This window comes from Solanum dulcamara, chromosome 5 (genome assembly GCF_947179165.1).
Source record: "Solanum dulcamara chromosome 5, daSolDulc1.2, whole genome shotgun sequence".
Classification (NCBI taxonomy): Eukaryota; Viridiplantae; Streptophyta; class Magnoliopsida; order Solanales; family Solanaceae; genus Solanum; species Solanum dulcamara.
The window spans coordinates 7236743-7253584 of record NC_077241.1 but is presented as its reverse complement, the minus strand read 5'-3'; the positions used below and the strand labels follow the sequence as shown (position 1 = coordinate 7253584).

Below are 16842 nucleotides of genomic sequence, written 5' to 3'. Positions count from 1 at the left end.
GTTAATTAGTTAACATAGCTATAGTTTGAATTAATTATGGCTCACAGCAAACATCGATGTGTAATTACAGTTTGAGTTTTGTATAATTCGCGCGATTATACAATTGAGTTCTGTATAATTCGCGCGATTTATATAAACTTTGTGCTCGAATCGAATTGTATAGGCGAAATATATAAACACTACAAATTGTATAGTGAATTATACAAACGTTGTGCATCAATTGTATAGTAAAATATACAAACGTTATATAAAAACTGCGAATTATACAAATGCTGCTATAATTATAGCTACGAATTGTAATTAGCAAACTATAGCTATGGAGTATAATTAAGGTACTTTTGAGTGGCTATATGCGAAAACTCCCTTAATGTTTTTGGTTCCACTCTAGATGGAGTTATAAGGTCCAGAGTACGAGTATACATAAGCCGGTTTGGTTTGGTTTTTCATTAAAAAATAACTAAACCAATTATGTATGTTTATTAAACTTATAAACCAAATCAAACCAATCTAATGTCGGTTTTTTCGGTTTCAGTTTTTTTTTACAATTACAGTGTGATTGAAGAATAGATCAAATTGAAAAAGTTTTTCCCTTGATCGTGTGATTAATGCCGCACTTGAAGTTTTCAATTGAAGGTTGTTCCCTTGATCGTGTGATGTGATTATATTGTTGAATAACATCTCAAAAACAGTTGAATAAATAAATAAAAAAAAATAAGATGTACAATGTCATCTTCAAGACATTGTCTTAGGAAAACATATCAAAAACTTACGAAAAGAAACAACACATGTCAATTTTTTAAGTAGTATTACAAGCCCAAATATGAAATAATATATGTAAATATCGAAAGTTATAAACTAATTTTAAAAAAAAAAACTTACAAAGCATATTATAATTAATATTTTTTGTGTATAAAAAACGTAAAATTATATATGTACTGTGTCGGTTTGGTTTGACTTTTTTTTCTATTAATACCAAACCAAACCAACAATGATCGGTATATTTTTTTCAACGCCAAACCAAACCACAAGTTGATTTTTTTGATCGGTTTAACTTGGTTCGTCGGTTCGGTTTGACTTGTACACCCTCAGTCCAGAGTATCCAAATTCTCTTTTGGCCTTTTTTTTAAAAAAAAAATATTGTAGGAAGACAACACTAATAAAGAAAGCAAGAGATATAAAAATAATTGATTCATCAAATAATAGAAGTGCAATATTGCTTTGGTAGTGAGCGAAAACTTACTTTTTGTCTGATTAGTATGTAGGAATTACTTGCCGATATGAATAGATAATACTAATAATAATGCCAGTAATTTGAACGTGATATATAGGCTTAATGATGGTGGAGGCAAGAGAAAAGTGAGAATAAGCAAACACTTAACCTGATTGTATATATGAAAAATCTAAATACAGTCGTCGGTCGGTGTATAAAACTTAAACTAAATTTTATTACTGTACAAAGTCTTTATCAGGGAAGGGATCGAGCAACAAGGCAAGTATAGCATGCCCAAATATTGTACATGAATCAGTCATCTCTTTGTTCCTTCTTTCTGATCTCTCTGTCGCGGTGGAGATGACATTTTTCCCTCGGAAAAATCTCAAGATCAATGGCCATGGATGTCTGACTTTGTATCGCGAGATCATCATTATCTCAATGCATGAGTTGGAAGGGGAAGAATGGAGTTTGCAAGTTCTTCATTCAACTTAACAGGGAGTGGTGGCATCTGCTTCAACGTGCAGGACGACTCATTCAACCTGCAAATAAAGAACAAAGCTAGAATATAAAAGATGCAAAAGGGACAGACATAATCAAGAGAGTACTTCCAAACATACTTATGTAAAATCTTGAAGATGTTATCTCGAGCTTGACACAAAAGTCGAGTATTCTCGTGTATCTGCAAGAAAGAAGGGGACAGCATTAAGTGTAGAGTCATCATCGTGTACAACGGGGGACTATTAGGGAAAGATAGGTTCTTGGAGAATGTATATATGTTCATCAAGATATAAAATGCTGAGGTTCACATGATGTTGGTTTATTTATAGCAAACTAAGAGCTTAGCCAGTTGATGAGACAAAATGAACCAAAACCTGTCTCTCTCCATCTTGAGAACATAGGTTCCATGTAAATATTGTCAGACAAACACATTCTGAAACAATAGATAATGTTCGTCTGGCAAACGACCCCTTAGAAAGGAAACATCTTGAGGGGTCGTTTGCCAGTCTAAAATGATGTAATGTTTGGTTGGAGGTATTAGAAAAAATAGTTCCCATGTTACTAGTTCAATGTTTGGGTTGGCCATAAAAGAAGAAATAATCTTTACATAACTTTATGCAGCGACGTTAAATAATACTCACATTAAGTTATCTATGTATTATATTATGCGATAGAATGTGCAATAAGAATATCCATATTAGCAATACGAAGATGAAAGTATTCAAAGACAAGAATATCCTTAAAAGTAGGTAATCCTTACATAACATTTCATGTATTGTTATTCACAGGATAACACTCCCTTCCTTATTATTAATCAATTCTGGGGACGTGCTTTGCACGTTTATCTCAAAATATTTCATTAATTTTGTATTGCAAATGACATATTTTATATCCTTTAAATCTATTGGTATTTACTAAAAAATATCCATCATTTTTACGATAGAAAGTACATATATATATTTTCCTAATAAAAAGAATACATCCTTAATTATAAAATTGACTAAAAGTGCATAAAGTATAAATAACTAACTATTGTATAAATACAACTTTCAAATGAGGTTACAAAAATATCACATGCTAGGCTAATCTATACAAAGCAACAAATCACGGTAAATTCTCAATAATAATAACAACAAAACAATAGAAAGTTGTACAATAACAACAAACAAGAAACATAAACACTAAACAAAACAAATTAAAAGATACAAGAGAAGAGAGCATAGAGATTTTCTTATTTTTTTTCAATTGATATAGTGTCAAATATCACTATTTATAGAATAGGATTGAGGAACACAAAGAGTTGTCATGAATATGTCATTAATCAATTTGAGATCATGGATGAGGATGACATGTGTGATTAAAAATCATAATGAATATAATTAGTGGGAGTTACATATATTCACATAATGGAGAGTTAGTGGTAATAAAATTTATGTAATATACTTTACATTAATACACACAAATATATAAGAATATAATATAGGTTTGTATGATTTTTTATTTTTGTGAAGGGCAAACATAACTATTCATAATTCCAAATTGGAAGATGAACAAAACAAAAAATTCATAAATTTACTCAAACATGAAATTAATACAAAGAATACATGTTCAAGAGACTTTATGGTGGTTGATTCATGTACTAATATGATGATTTATTATTTAATAGTTAATTATTAAATAATTTATAATATTTAAATTTAATGTAAGGGTAAAACCGTAATCTAACTTTTGAACATTCACAAGATTATTCAACACCTCCATAAAATCATGAAAAACTTAATTGTGGATGCTCTAGTCTAAAAAAACTGAAATTATATCAGATAAGTTGCATACTTACTTGATTTGTCACAAGATTTGCAGAAATTTGTTCAAATATCCGAGCGTTTTGATGAATAAGCTGTGTGGTCATACTGACTGTGGCTGCAAAGAACAAAATTCTGTTTTTTTTCAGAATAAATGAGCTTGGAATTAGATGAGAAGAACATTATCAGATGCTTTAACTTGAGATATTAGGTGTTTGTCCTCAACATCTTGCATAGGACATCTCCAAGATACAAACAATTTGTTCTCATAATTCATCTGAAAAACATTTTCTCTGAGAAAATAAGTTCCTTCCCTAGTGGAAGTAGGGAAAACAAGTTCCATAAATGGTATTCCACATAATTGTCTCCTCCTACCGTGCGACACCCCCTATCCCCACCACCCTATACTCCTATCCCCACCCCACCTCCATCGTGTTTGCCTAAATTATATACAAATACTTTTAAGCTATGTAACTCAGACTCTTCAATAATGTCAAGGGAAGTTGTTGGATCCTCCAAAAGTAATGCATTTTTGGAGGATCCAACATGGCAACATTTTTCGAGAGTCTGAGCAACATAGTTTTTAAGACAATAGTTTCTGCTTACTTACCAAACACAAGAAAATAAGTTCGAAAATCACTTATTTTCCAAGAAAACAGATTCCTTCGTACCAAACACATTGAGATATGATCACTTTCTTTAGTTAATTTCAGCATCCAGATTCTATCTTTATGTTTTAAAAGTTTGGCTTTGCAAGGAAAACTGCTCCACAATATGAGGTTTGAGGCTTGAGCCTTGACTGTCAAGGCTTCATACTTGTGTTTGTTCCTCATAAATTCTTACAAGGCCTAGTATAAGACAAGCTAGTTTGAGAAGTTGTAAAATTCTTATTACACCTACCCCTTCTTCAAGGAAAAAAGATAATCTAAAACTTATTTGTATGTCAGTTCTCCATATCCATACTTGCGTTCTAGATGCTACGCAGAGTGTTCCTATTGAAAGACAAGAAATGAAAATTGTTGCTAAAAGTAGAGAAATCTTAATCTACTGGCTATTCTTGAGAAGTAAAACTGACCATGGTACGAGACGAAACCTTCATTCTTATTAGAAACCACTCCTTGAGTGTATGGAGCATAACTAGGCTGCTGCATTACCACGGGGGACGATACTGCAGTAGGATCAATCATTTTTTCCTGAGAAAAGAATTTAACACATTCCATAAGCCTCTAGAGATATACATTAAAGTAAGCAACACAAAAAGGACCTAAAGCAGAAGTGACGAATTCAGAATTCCCACAGCCTCATTACATACAACTTTCTAAAAGCATGTAACATAAAGAAACCAAGCTGAAACATGATCTTCATAATTTCTAGATATTTTTGTTTAGTTTGTTCATGAACTAAGAAAGATGAACGACTATTTAGAATTAAATTAGGTGCATGTACTCGACTAGGTACATGATAGAAGAATATCTATAAATACCTATGTATGAGAAGCCAAAATGCAAGTCGAGTAGGTAGAAGTCCACTTGTCTTGAAAGAGAATGATTGGTTATGTAAGCACGTGGAGTGAAGTGAAGAAGAAGCATTTTCTCCGCTTGACTTCAAGAATGAATTCTAGTGATTGAGAGTGTTTCACCGTTCCTAATTTTCCAACAATTCTTTCACTCACATAATCCAAGCACAAAGTTTTATTGTTTAACACAGGTAGACAAGGAACTATTAATTAGAGGATAAAAAAACCAGCTCTTGCTGAAAGACTTACGACATTGGTCTGTGAATAGCCATCCAAAGAGAATGTTTCGTGCTATGGTATTGTACATTAACAAGTTTTAAGAAAACAAGGAGAGGAAATAAAAGATGCTGAACAAAAAGAAGAGAATCACACCTCTCTGTTACTCTCATTAAAGCAAGAGCATTGTAATGAAATTGATCGTTCAGAAAGACATTTTATAGCCTAGAAAAGTCTTGTTTACCTCGTCACGGTTAAGGGGATAGTATCTTATATGTGGTGGCGTAAGAGGTAAGAAGGTCTAATCATGCTACTAAAACAACATGTATAATGCATGGAAGTTGAACCATGATAGAAGGACTCTCGCTTAACCGATCATAGCTACGTTAGGGATTATACTCTGACTACCAAAAACTCTAATCGACGACTCACAGAGTTGTATGTCACCTCGATGCCTACTCATCACATCCGTCTTGAAGTCTTGCATGTTAGACATCATACTAGTAATGATGTATTTGACAGTCGAGAATATGTATCCAACACATGTTGCATACTGTAATATTTTCTTTTCATCATTATCGCTGGAACCATGTATCTCAACTGTGATTAAGCAAAGATATGTTTTTGGGTGAGAGATTTGTTCTTTTCCTTGAACCGAGGGTCTATCCAAAACAACCTCTATACCTCCACAAGGTAGGGGTAAGGTCTACATACACAATCCTTCCCATAACCCACCGGGTATGTTGTTGTTATAGATTTGTGCTTTTCTCCCTTCCTCTCCTCCAATCATCTCTTGTCGCATCAGAGGTGCCCTTATATCCTTAACTGCATTACTACTGGTCATGAAACTACTATTGGACGCTGAACGGCTGAAGGATAAACAAGGAGATAAGCATCTGGAGAAACTTCTCTGGCTTGGAAATAGATTTGGTGTCTCATCTTCTCCTGAAACTTCTGCAAATTTTGAATTATCTCACCGGCCAGAGTAGTATGGAAAGCACCAAAAGAATATAGGCTCCTCTGTTGGATCATGCTGCGTTTCACATGTGAAATGAAGGAAGTATGCCTTATAGAAACTTCAATGAGTGGGATTACAATTCATAAGATGCTTTAAGTGTGAGAAAGCAGAGGAGAAACCGGATCTCTAGCTCCTACACTGCTTAATTGTTAACTTATATACACTGATGACATAAAGAATTTTTACGCAATCAGTGTACTTTTAACTTATTGTAGTAGGTCACCTACTTTATTGCCCAAGTTCCTAATTTACCAGTAATTATTCAGCTTTTGAATGACCTGATACTATAAAACTTCTTTTACATTGTCAGTGTATAGACGTTAAACTCTTTGCAAATTAGGAGTATGTTTACAAACTTATTTGGAGTGATGGGGGCAATCCCGACCAGCTGAAAGGAGACCAGAAAACAGAAAACCAATTCAATGTTTCAAACAATACTATGACATTGTAATAGACCCTTTTGGAGGAACATGAAAGACTTAAGTCATGTTAACACAATTGTTGGACTTCATAGACTGCTTCTATCATTGAGAGGGACTGTAGTCCTTCATAATTGTACAGCTCTCTGGACTCACATGGTGTTGTTTCATTAATATACTCTACTTATATAAAAAGGAGGTGAAAGAGATAAGGTAAATGATATCAATAACAAAACATAAAAGAAAGTGCTTACCTTTCTATCTTTATTTTTTTTCAATAGATTTGCATCATCCTTCCTTCTCCTGCTGTTTTCCTTTTTCTATAGGATAATAAAAGGTTAGTACAATAACACTAGAATGAGAAGAACTTGCTCCAAAGAATTTGAGAATTATACCTAAACAATATAATAGCTACTCACTCTGTCCCAATTTATGTGACACCGTTTGACTTGACACAAAGTTTAAGAAAAAAAGGGAAACTTTTGAATATTGTGGTCTAAAACACTCCTTGACAATTTGTGCGGGTATAAATCATTTCGTTAAGGGTAAAAGGGGAATTTTAAAATTAAATTGTTTCTAATTATAACATTCTTTTTGGGACTGAGGGAATATATGTTAACTCTTCTTGACCAAATTCCTACCACTATAAGGATTTTAACTATATCAAATATGTTTTGAATTCAATTAACAGGATGACTATATTTTGGTTAAGAATTTCTATGCTTTTAGTACTAGCAAGTTCAGGTATACTTTTCAGCTAAAATATAAAAAATGCAGCAGCTAGTAACACATACCGTGGTCCATTTGCATCGTAATGCCACATCACGAACAGTTTTGTTCTTCAGTACAATTGCAATTTTTGCATAACGGGATATGCTCGTCTCAGAGGCATATCTGCAAGTATTTTTTGGAGTTATTGCCTAGATGTACTTGTTATCCAAAGTATAGTGATTACGAATAAACTCTAAACCTCGAGTAAAGTAGCTTAAAACAATAAATAAGAGACCAAAAACTTTGACAAGTTAAGGAATAGGAAGTAAAGAAACATTAGCCTGAATCATCCTTTTATCTTTGTTTCTAATACTAGAAGTTAGCAGAGTTTAAAACTAGGTTCAGATCATATTATACTAGTAGTAGTTAGAAGCGTATAATAGATCATTATAGTCCGGCCCATTCCCGGACCCTGCATATAAGAAGAGCTTAGTGCATCAGACTGTCCTTTTTATTAGTAGTATTTAGAAATGTTGATGCCAGAGCTATTCAAATTCTTCTTCTAACTTCAAGAACTCTACATCATAAGTAAGAAGAATTGTGTTCTTGAGTTTCCGCGATGCTCTCATTTTTTTTCTTCTTGTCTCACATTTCCCATCTCTCCAAGATACACTTTATCGTACCTTGTCTTCCTTTCAGAACCTTGTTACGTTTTAGCTTTATTTTTTGTCTGAGGCCTTCCTAAGCAGATGTGACTCCACAATGGTCTCGTTTGATTGGGACAAGTTATTCTAGGAAACATAGGATTAACTCATCCTAAAATTAGTCATGTTATTAGTTATCCCTTATCCGTCTTACCAAACAAACCCTTTTCATATGGGGAGGGTACTAAATTAAAAAAAAAAGGCGAGGAAAATCCAAAATCACAAAAGGAATTCTTGTCATAACAAGGAAATAGCTAACAAACAAAATATTAAAGATTCAATATATGTAAAACAAATGTGCTTGATTTCCTATAGTCCTCATCTCAAACAAGTTGGAGTCGACTGTACGAATCTTCAAAAATTTGTACCCTTACAAATTTCACATGCAAACATTGACTAATTCATCATTATAGTAATCACAAAGCTTAGATAACCACAACAACAAACAAATAATTGACAAGCCACCATAATTGGCCACAAAGGCAGAGCTAGCTCTTCAGTTATCCAGTAACTTTGGTCCAAACCCTATATTTATATTGAAAAAATATTTAATATATAAAAATTATTAATTTAAAAGCAAATAACTTCAAGGGACTAGAATCTCGAACATATAAATTTCAATTTCTGACTCCACCTCTGACTAGCCAACCCCATAAATAGAAAAAACAACTTATCATTAAATATGTACAAATTATTTTAGTCCAAACCCTATATTCGTATCGAAAAATTCATTGAATATGTACAAATTATTAATTCAGAACTCAACAACTTCAAAAGACTAGAATATCGAACTCATAAGTTTCAATTCCTGACTCCACCTCTAATTAGAAACAACATATAACATCAATTCAAAACATCAAATTGACTACCAAAAAAAAAAGACATAATAAATATTCACTTACTTTACCAAGCCTTCCTCCAAGGTAGCTTGTTCTTCTGGAGTCCAATCCATTGAAACTTGATTTTGTTGGAAATTTGTAGGTGAAGAAGAACTATCTCTTCCCCCTATTGAATTATTATTATTTGAAACACTCATATGTTGATTATTCCCTTCTTTAATATTCATATTTTCCATTAATCACATATGTACCACAAAAGGAAATTTCCTTTATATATAAAAAAAAACAGAGAACTCTGTTTTTTTCTTTTTACCAAAATGTATCAAGAATGAAATTTGTCACAGCTAAGAAACTTAGAAAAAAATCAAAAAAAAGAGTAAAAGGAAAGGCCAGAAAGGAGAGTTGAAGATGGAGTTGTGAGATATTATGGTGAGATTATTATTCTTTGAGAGATGCATGAGCATCAAAAATAATGAGAAAAATCAAAGTTATTACAGAACAGAAAGAGAGAGAAAAAAAAGGAGGGAATCTATGAAGGATCACACTTAGTTATGACAAAAAGGTTGGTTGATACAAAACTCAAAAGCAAAAAAATATATATATATTAAAAAAAATGCTAATGTAAATATAATTCTATGTTTGTTTTTATGTAAAATTGTAGAGAAAAAGAAACGGTTGTTGTGGAAAGTATATCTATAGTGTAATTTTATAAGTGGAGTCGGGGGTTCGTGAACCCTCTTCGACAAAAAATTATACTATTTATGTATTATTAAAATAATTTTTTATGTATACATAGTAGATGTTAAACCTCCTTCACTAATTCGTGTGTCCACTTTTTCAGATTTTGAACCCCTTATTGAAAATTCTGATTCCGCCACTGAGTGGGGCATGCATGAAAATGATGTAATGTATGCAGATCTTATTCCTAGTTTGGAAGATAAAGAAATTATTTTCGATAAATTCTTGACTAACGGAAAAGCATATCAAAATAGATAAAAAAAAATTATGATAAAATATTATAGAAAGCATTTTGAAAAAATGATAATTTTAACTATAATGTGCTAATTGGCTCAACTTGTTACCTAAAATACCTTTTGAAACTCCTGTACTCGTAAACAATGTGCATTCAATTTGAGACATAAACTAAAGTATATATAAAAAAATCAATATAATAATTCTAGACATAAAACCAACTTATTGGCCAAATTGTGATAATAAATCTATAATACTCGTAAAATTCTATGTAAGCAATTATTTATTCATAATATAAAGGCATAATACATAAATATGACCCTTAACTTGGTTTCAGCTGGGAATTATGACCTTTAACTTTACTAGTGCACAAGTAGATACTTTAATTATCCAAAATTTGAACAAATAGACACATTCGTCCTGCATGACATCATACACGATAATTTTGTGTCCTACGTGGCAACCTACGTGTATTGTGCCACGTAGGACACGTGTATTGTGCCACGTAGGACACGTGTATCTATTTGTTTAATTTTATATAAGTTTAAGTGCATACTTGTGCACACCTAAAAGTTGGAGGGCATAAATGTAAAATGAAGCCAAGTTAAAAGGCATACTTATGTATTATGACTAATATAAATGATGAATTGAACCCACAATTTGTCATGAACCTTTTTTATACCAAACATACAATATTGTTAATTTTTTTTTAATAATGAATGATGGTAAGACTCGAACTTAGAATTTATTTTTGTTGTTAATTAACAGACATGCACACTCTGGAGTCTGGTACTTCATTTATGATTGCTTTGTTTCAAATTTTGTACCATAAAATAGTAGCAGAGTCAGAATTTTCACATAAAAGTTCAAAATCTGAAGAAGTAAACATACGAATTAATTGAACGGGGTTCGACACCTACTATATATACATAAAAAATAATCTTAACCATTTATAGATAGTATAATTTTCCGACAAAGGAGATTCGGATAAACCTGCTGACTTCATGCTGGCTCCGTCCTTGCTAGAAGCCAGAGGGTTTATTCGAATACATTCGATAATAACTTATACTGTGTATTCAACATAAAATTATTATTCTTTTATGAATCTTTTTAGTTTTTTTATATTCTGAATCTCTTAATGAAAATTTTGATTCCGTCGAATATTAAAAAATGATAAAGTTATGTGTTAATTAATTATTTTAACCTATGTTTGTCTAACATGCGTGGAAGTGTGGAAGGTTGGCATTGTCTGAAGAAAGAAAATAAAAAAGAAAAGAAAGGGAAGTGGGAGCTGACGCACTGACAGCTTCTCACTCACTTCTGAATTTCCCTTTCTAAAAGGCATTTAAAGGCAAAGTTCCTTCTTTTTTGCCTTTAACTTTGAGAAAATGAAAGCTTTATTACCCAAAGAGGAGGGAGGGGAATATAAAAGGAGTATCTTCTTAATTTAATACTATGGAAAACGAATTTCAAAATTGAGTCCTTAATTACTAAATGAAGCAATAGGTTTGAAAATAAGTATTATCCTATTTTCTTTCTTTTTAAAATTATTTTTAAAAGTTTTTTTTTTTTTAATAAAGCAGTTGTCAGATCAACTATGTTGTATAGGGAGGAGTGCTAATCAGTCAAGAACTCGCATGTTAAAAAAAAAAAGTAGCGGCATTGAAGATGTGAAGATGTATGTGTGTGCATATAGAAGAGATGGGGTTAGAAAAAAAGATATTGTAAAAGCTTATTCTCTATACACTCATGAAATCAGGAGGCGCTTATATGGTTGAAACTAAAACAACCGTAAGAACCATAGACTGTAAAGGGTTGATTGTGTGACATATGATTGTCTAGGTATATATCAAAGTTTGACGGATCAAAGATATCAAATCTATCAATTGACCGAGTATATCTGACATATGTTCACTACGAAAAATTCAAAGAAAACCCTACTTATCCAGATGCAATTGATCATTGCTTGTAACGTACACACTCGTCCATGCATTTCTTTATGTTATAGTCATTCCTCAGTTATATGTGGGGGATTGTTAGGTCTAGTAAGAATCAATGGAAAATGGAGGGAATATGAAGTGTTCTCATATGCTTTGATAAAAAACATTTCTCCCTCATTGTTGGTGGAAAGAAAAGCTCAAATGTTTAAATAAAGAAGCACTTCTTGTTGTTAAAAGGGTTGAAAGAGGGACCCTTTGCATCGGCGCTCGCTCGGATCGGCTCGATTCTGCTTTGGCTTTGGCTTTGAGATTATTTTTAACCAGATACGCGCGGCCCAGTTCACTTTCTTTTTCAAATTTTATTTAAAATTCCTGCAGTTTCTTAAGTGACTGTTCTAGAAGATTGCAAACTTTCCAAAATAGTACTTCATTAAGTGACTATTTTGGAAGGTTGCAAACTTTCAGAAACAATACTTCCATGACTATAAATACATTTGTTTCTTTAGATTATTCCTTACGAATTTGGCTTCGGAAAATGATCAATTGAGAGATTATTTTTAATCGGATCCGTGCGATCCGGTTCACTTTTTTTCTCGAATTTTATTTAAAATTCCCTCAGTTTCTTAAGTGATTGTTTTGGAACGTTACAAAATTTTTGAAACAGTACTTCATTAAGTAAAAGGTCGCAAACTTTTAGAAACAATACTTCCATGGCTATAAATACATTTGTTTCCTCAGATTATTCTTTACGAATTTTCTGAACTTCTTCTTTTGCACAAACAAACTCTATTGTACTTTACTAGTGTTGAGTGGTTCACTGATATCGTAGTTTTAGCGACCAATACGCCGGTGAGTAAAATTATTCTATCTTGAGATGATATATTTCATTAACTTTGGGTACTTGAGTGGAACAATTTCCTTAAGAAAACAATGTGCATGAAGTGGGCTTGATTTTCTTCTTTGTTTCAAATTCTATTTTCTTTACTGATTTTAAGTTCCTGATTTTGAAAAGATTCTTTATACTTTGTTTTTTTTACCAAAGTTGTTGTTCTAAATATATTCGTAATACAGATTAGATAACATTATTCTCCTACTTTCTTATTCTTTGATTCTATTACTACATGTTGCATGCAGTTTCCTTTGTTTCGATGATCATATTATTTGATGTTGCTATTATTCTCTTCTATTTTATTTTTAGCATGACTTCTTTATTACTGTATTTCCTTTTAATATTTGATGTTGATATGCTTTACTTGAGTTGGGGGTTTACCAAAAACAATTTCTCTATTTACAAGATAGGAGAAAATTTGCATACACACTTGACACTACCCTGTCAAACTTCATTTGTGAAATTACACTGATATGTTATCATTGTTATTATTGAATATGAATTTAATTAAGGTTCCTATTTTGTTGGGCAAGTCACTTTTCTATGCCCAAGATGACATCTTATTCTAGAAGCTAAATTAGTGTCATGTTTTAAATGATGTGGCACTCCAAGTCAATTGAGAAAATCAATAAGATAATGCCACATGGCATGCCAAATCAAATCAAAGAGCCAATAAAAATATGACATGTGTATAAGTGACATGTTTCGGTCAATCAAATGTGCTCGTTCACAACTTCAATGTGATTTGTTAGTGATTCAAGTCAACCAATCAATTCAAATAAGAGTATGTCTTTAATTATCATAATTCTTTCCTTCTACAACTATAAATAGTGGTGCTCATAATTTAGAAATACACCAGAATTAAAATTAGAAGTCGATCACAATGAGCTCATGGGTGATCAATACTACAAATTTCTCTACAAGTTGTAAAGATTCAAGTGTTGTAAATAAATCAAGATCAAGATTTAAGATCAAACTCAAAAGTCTGTGAATTTATTTATGTTAGGAAGAATTAGAGGAGTTGTATAAATTGTAATATTTATTATATATATTGAAATGAAATATTACAAAACTTGTTACAATAATTTTTAGTTTTGATTATTTTCTTGACGCGATTTTTATTGTTTATATATTTCAGCACACCCAATAAAACAATATCTACCTCTTTATCTCTCTTCTCTTCAAAGTTCAAGAACATCAAGATGATTGCAACAAAATCAACCCCAAATCTAATACTATTGAGTCAGCCTATACTCCTAAAGTTGGTTGAAAGTTATACCTTGGAGTCTGGAGATTGTTGGTCAAATCAAAAAAAAAAAGCAAAGTCTAAATGTTAAGACAACAAGTGTCTAAATGTTAAGACAACAAGTGATTTAAATACCATTTAAATAAACTCATGATTTCATTCATCTTATCCAAAAAAGTGAGATCCTTTTCATGCATCCTAAAAGAGGGGAACCACATTGCTATGATGGTTGAAAGAACTTTGACTTGATTCAATTTTTCATAAGAATGACATTGACTATCCAACAACCATTTCATGCAAAAAGATGACAATATTTGGAGCAACATATTAAATCAACTTTAATTTCCTATCAAGTTACTCCCTAATTAAAAATTTATTCAAATAGTGATCCACATCATTCTTCAACGAGACGTGCAATAATAATGAGATATTGTTATACTGTCGTAGTAGTTGAAACTTCATGGAAGTACGTAATTGGGTCATAAAAGTATAAATGAAAATTTTACGAGAGAAGCTCATGTTGAATTGCAACTATAAGTTAATTAGATATATTTTCACCTAATTAAATCAATTAATTATGAAAAAATAATATAATTTTATGTAAACATCGAACGTGACTAAACATTTTATCAAAAATTTAAGTTCATACTTTTAGAGCAAACGAGTGCATGCAGGTACAGAAGAAGAAAAAGAAAGGTCTAATATGATATAAAAGGTAGACCATATGGTAAGTGGAATTTTAAAGGAAAAAACTTTTTAATAGCTTTTTTTTTCCTTATAAAAGTCAATTGGATTTTGGTCACATTAGAATCTAACTCTAAATTCCAATCTTGACTTGGTTTCCTATTTTCTTAAAGGAATAAATACTGTGAAATTGAGGCATTTATGTGGGGTACATAAGTTTTCATTTCATATTAATCAACTTAATTAATATACTAGTCTTTGTGGCCATGTCTACTAACCTTTGGGTTTGGTACAACTCTTTTGTGGCTTTTAATTAAACTAGTGTCTGAAAACATGCATTGCGTGTTTATTTTAAAATACTTAAAATAAATTTTATATTATAAATAATAAATTTTAAATGACACATATATTATTAGACTTTTTCTGTGGTATAAAATAAAAATCAAAGCAATACAATAAAAAAGAAATAACAAACTCATAAATTAAGACTAGAAATTCTTGCAAATTTGATGCTACTTTAGTGATATATATAGAGTGTTTTAATTTAAAAATAAATACATATTGTAATGAAAACTATTATCTTGTGAAATTAACTATTATGCATGAAAAATAAAATTAAATTGATGCATACATTGAATCGGATCATGATCAATCCAAACGCGGTTAGAAGTTATTGAACCTTTCAATTCAAACATATGAATATTAAGAAAGTAAACAAAAAAAAAGGTGGGGGTGGGGATAGGGGATGATACGTACCTAAAACTGAAGATGGTGGAAAGAAAAACTCAAGAAATTGCAAATATTTTAACCAAATGGAATAGTATAAAAGACTTATTTATAATGAGATGTTAGTAGTAGTAGAAAAGACTCAATTTATTATGAGATATTAGGAGAAGTAGAAGAGACTCACTCTATTATAAGATGTTTTGAGTAGTAGAAAAGACCAAAGTTATTATGTAATGTTTTTACTTTTTTAAACAACTATTCGAAGAGAATGCTAAAGCCTAAAACATTGTCCGATTAAAAGTAGAAAACTTAGTGAGCTAGTCAAGATTCTCAACTTATTAGTGAAAACAACTACAGTTTAAAAAAAATATCAATAATAGCTATATTATAGTTACATAGCAAATTAAAATTATCCTAATTTACTTTCTAATTTTTCTCAACTTGTTATGCACACGTTTTTAGAAAATTAAAAAAAATCAAATTGTAAACTAACCCATGTTTCTTTCGTCGTTCCCTCTTATCTCTCTACATTTTTTTCACTTCCTAATTACCTCTCTTCCTTCTTCTCTATTTTTTTTCAAAATTTTCCAAAATTTCTCCCCAAAAGAATCTCACTGATTCAGGTAATAAAATATTCATCATATATCATGATAGATTTTTATTGACTTGTATTTTTTGTGATTTTTCTGTAGTTCTTAGTTTATATTGTAGTTGATATTTGAATTGTCTATTTGTTTATCAATTTATCGATTTCATTTAGGTTAAGGAAAAGCACCAAATTCATCGATTTCAGTTAGGAATTTTAAAAAGGAAAAGCACCAAAATTCACTTCAATGTCAGATTCGAAGAGGGGTTACAAGAGGTATCAAATTTTTGGAGATTTTCCCTCTTTTGATCTTTGCATTACTCAAGGATTGATCGAAAATATAGGGGTTGCGTCTAAAATAGCCGAAGAGAGCAGATCGAAGTTTATTCATGATCCAATCCTCATGCAAAATCTTCAACCTTCAACTGAAGCAGAATATATGGTTGATGATCAAATTGGGGATGAACAAATTCATGAACATCAAATTGATGAAGAGATATTTACTCTTATATGCCATGTCATGTGCAAATTTAATTTATTTTTATATTTATAAGTTTCACTGAATGTTGTATTCATACCGCATTGATATTGTTTTTTTGTATCCAGCTTATTGAAATACAAGTTTGCTTTGTTAATGTATCATAGGTACTCCGTACTATCATAGTCTATCTTTTATTTCAGGAATAATACACAAGTAACCCCTTAACTATAATTGAAATTTCTAGGACAAACATTAAGTATACATGAGTTCTATTACCTCCGCCCTCCTAAATTATTTTAAAGTGTAATAAACACACCCTAAAACCTATATAATCGTTCACATGAAAGGAGATGCCTTACACTTGCCTCCACATCATCCTTAC

The 16842-nt window shown here is 31.4% G+C and overlaps 1 protein-coding gene and 1 long non-coding RNA gene across 2 annotated transcripts; one reads left to right on the top strand and one right to left on the bottom strand.

Moving 5' to 3' along the window:
• Positions 1-1354: 1354 nt before the first annotated feature.
• LOC129890394 (uncharacterized) lies at positions 1355-9444 on the bottom strand. The gene is made up of 7 exons (XM_055965949.1): positions 9000-9444; positions 7477-7576; positions 6937-7002; positions 4589-4706; positions 3549-3631; positions 1831-1892; positions 1355-1752 (listed from the first exon to the last, which is right to left on the bottom strand). Exons 1-7 carry the CDS (start codon positions 9170-9172, stop codon positions 1644-1646), a joined length of 711 nt encoding a protein of 236 aa, XP_055821924.1. The 5' UTR covers positions 9173-9444; the 3' UTR covers positions 1355-1643.
• A 6483-nt stretch (positions 9445-15927) lies between these two features.
• Positions 15928-16618, top strand: LOC129888958 (uncharacterized). Its single transcript, XR_008766762.1, has 2 exons — positions 15928-16016; positions 16154-16618. It is a non-coding gene; the product is annotated as an uncharacterized LOC129888958 (long non-coding RNA).
• Positions 16619-16842: the final 224 nt, after the last annotated feature.

Coding starts and splice junctions, on each gene's coding strand:
- LOC129890394 (XM_055965949.1), bottom strand. CDS start 9,172: ATGGAAAATATGAATATTAAAGAAGGGAATAATCAACATATGAGTGTT. Junction 1,893..3,548: donor CAAATCTTGTGACAAATCAA/GTAAGTATGCAA, acceptor TCTTTCTTGCAG/ATACACGAGAATACTCGACT. Junction 1,753..1,830: donor ATCTTCAAGATTTTACATAA/GTATGTTTGGAA, acceptor CTTTATTTGCAG/GTTGAATGAGTCGTCCTGCA.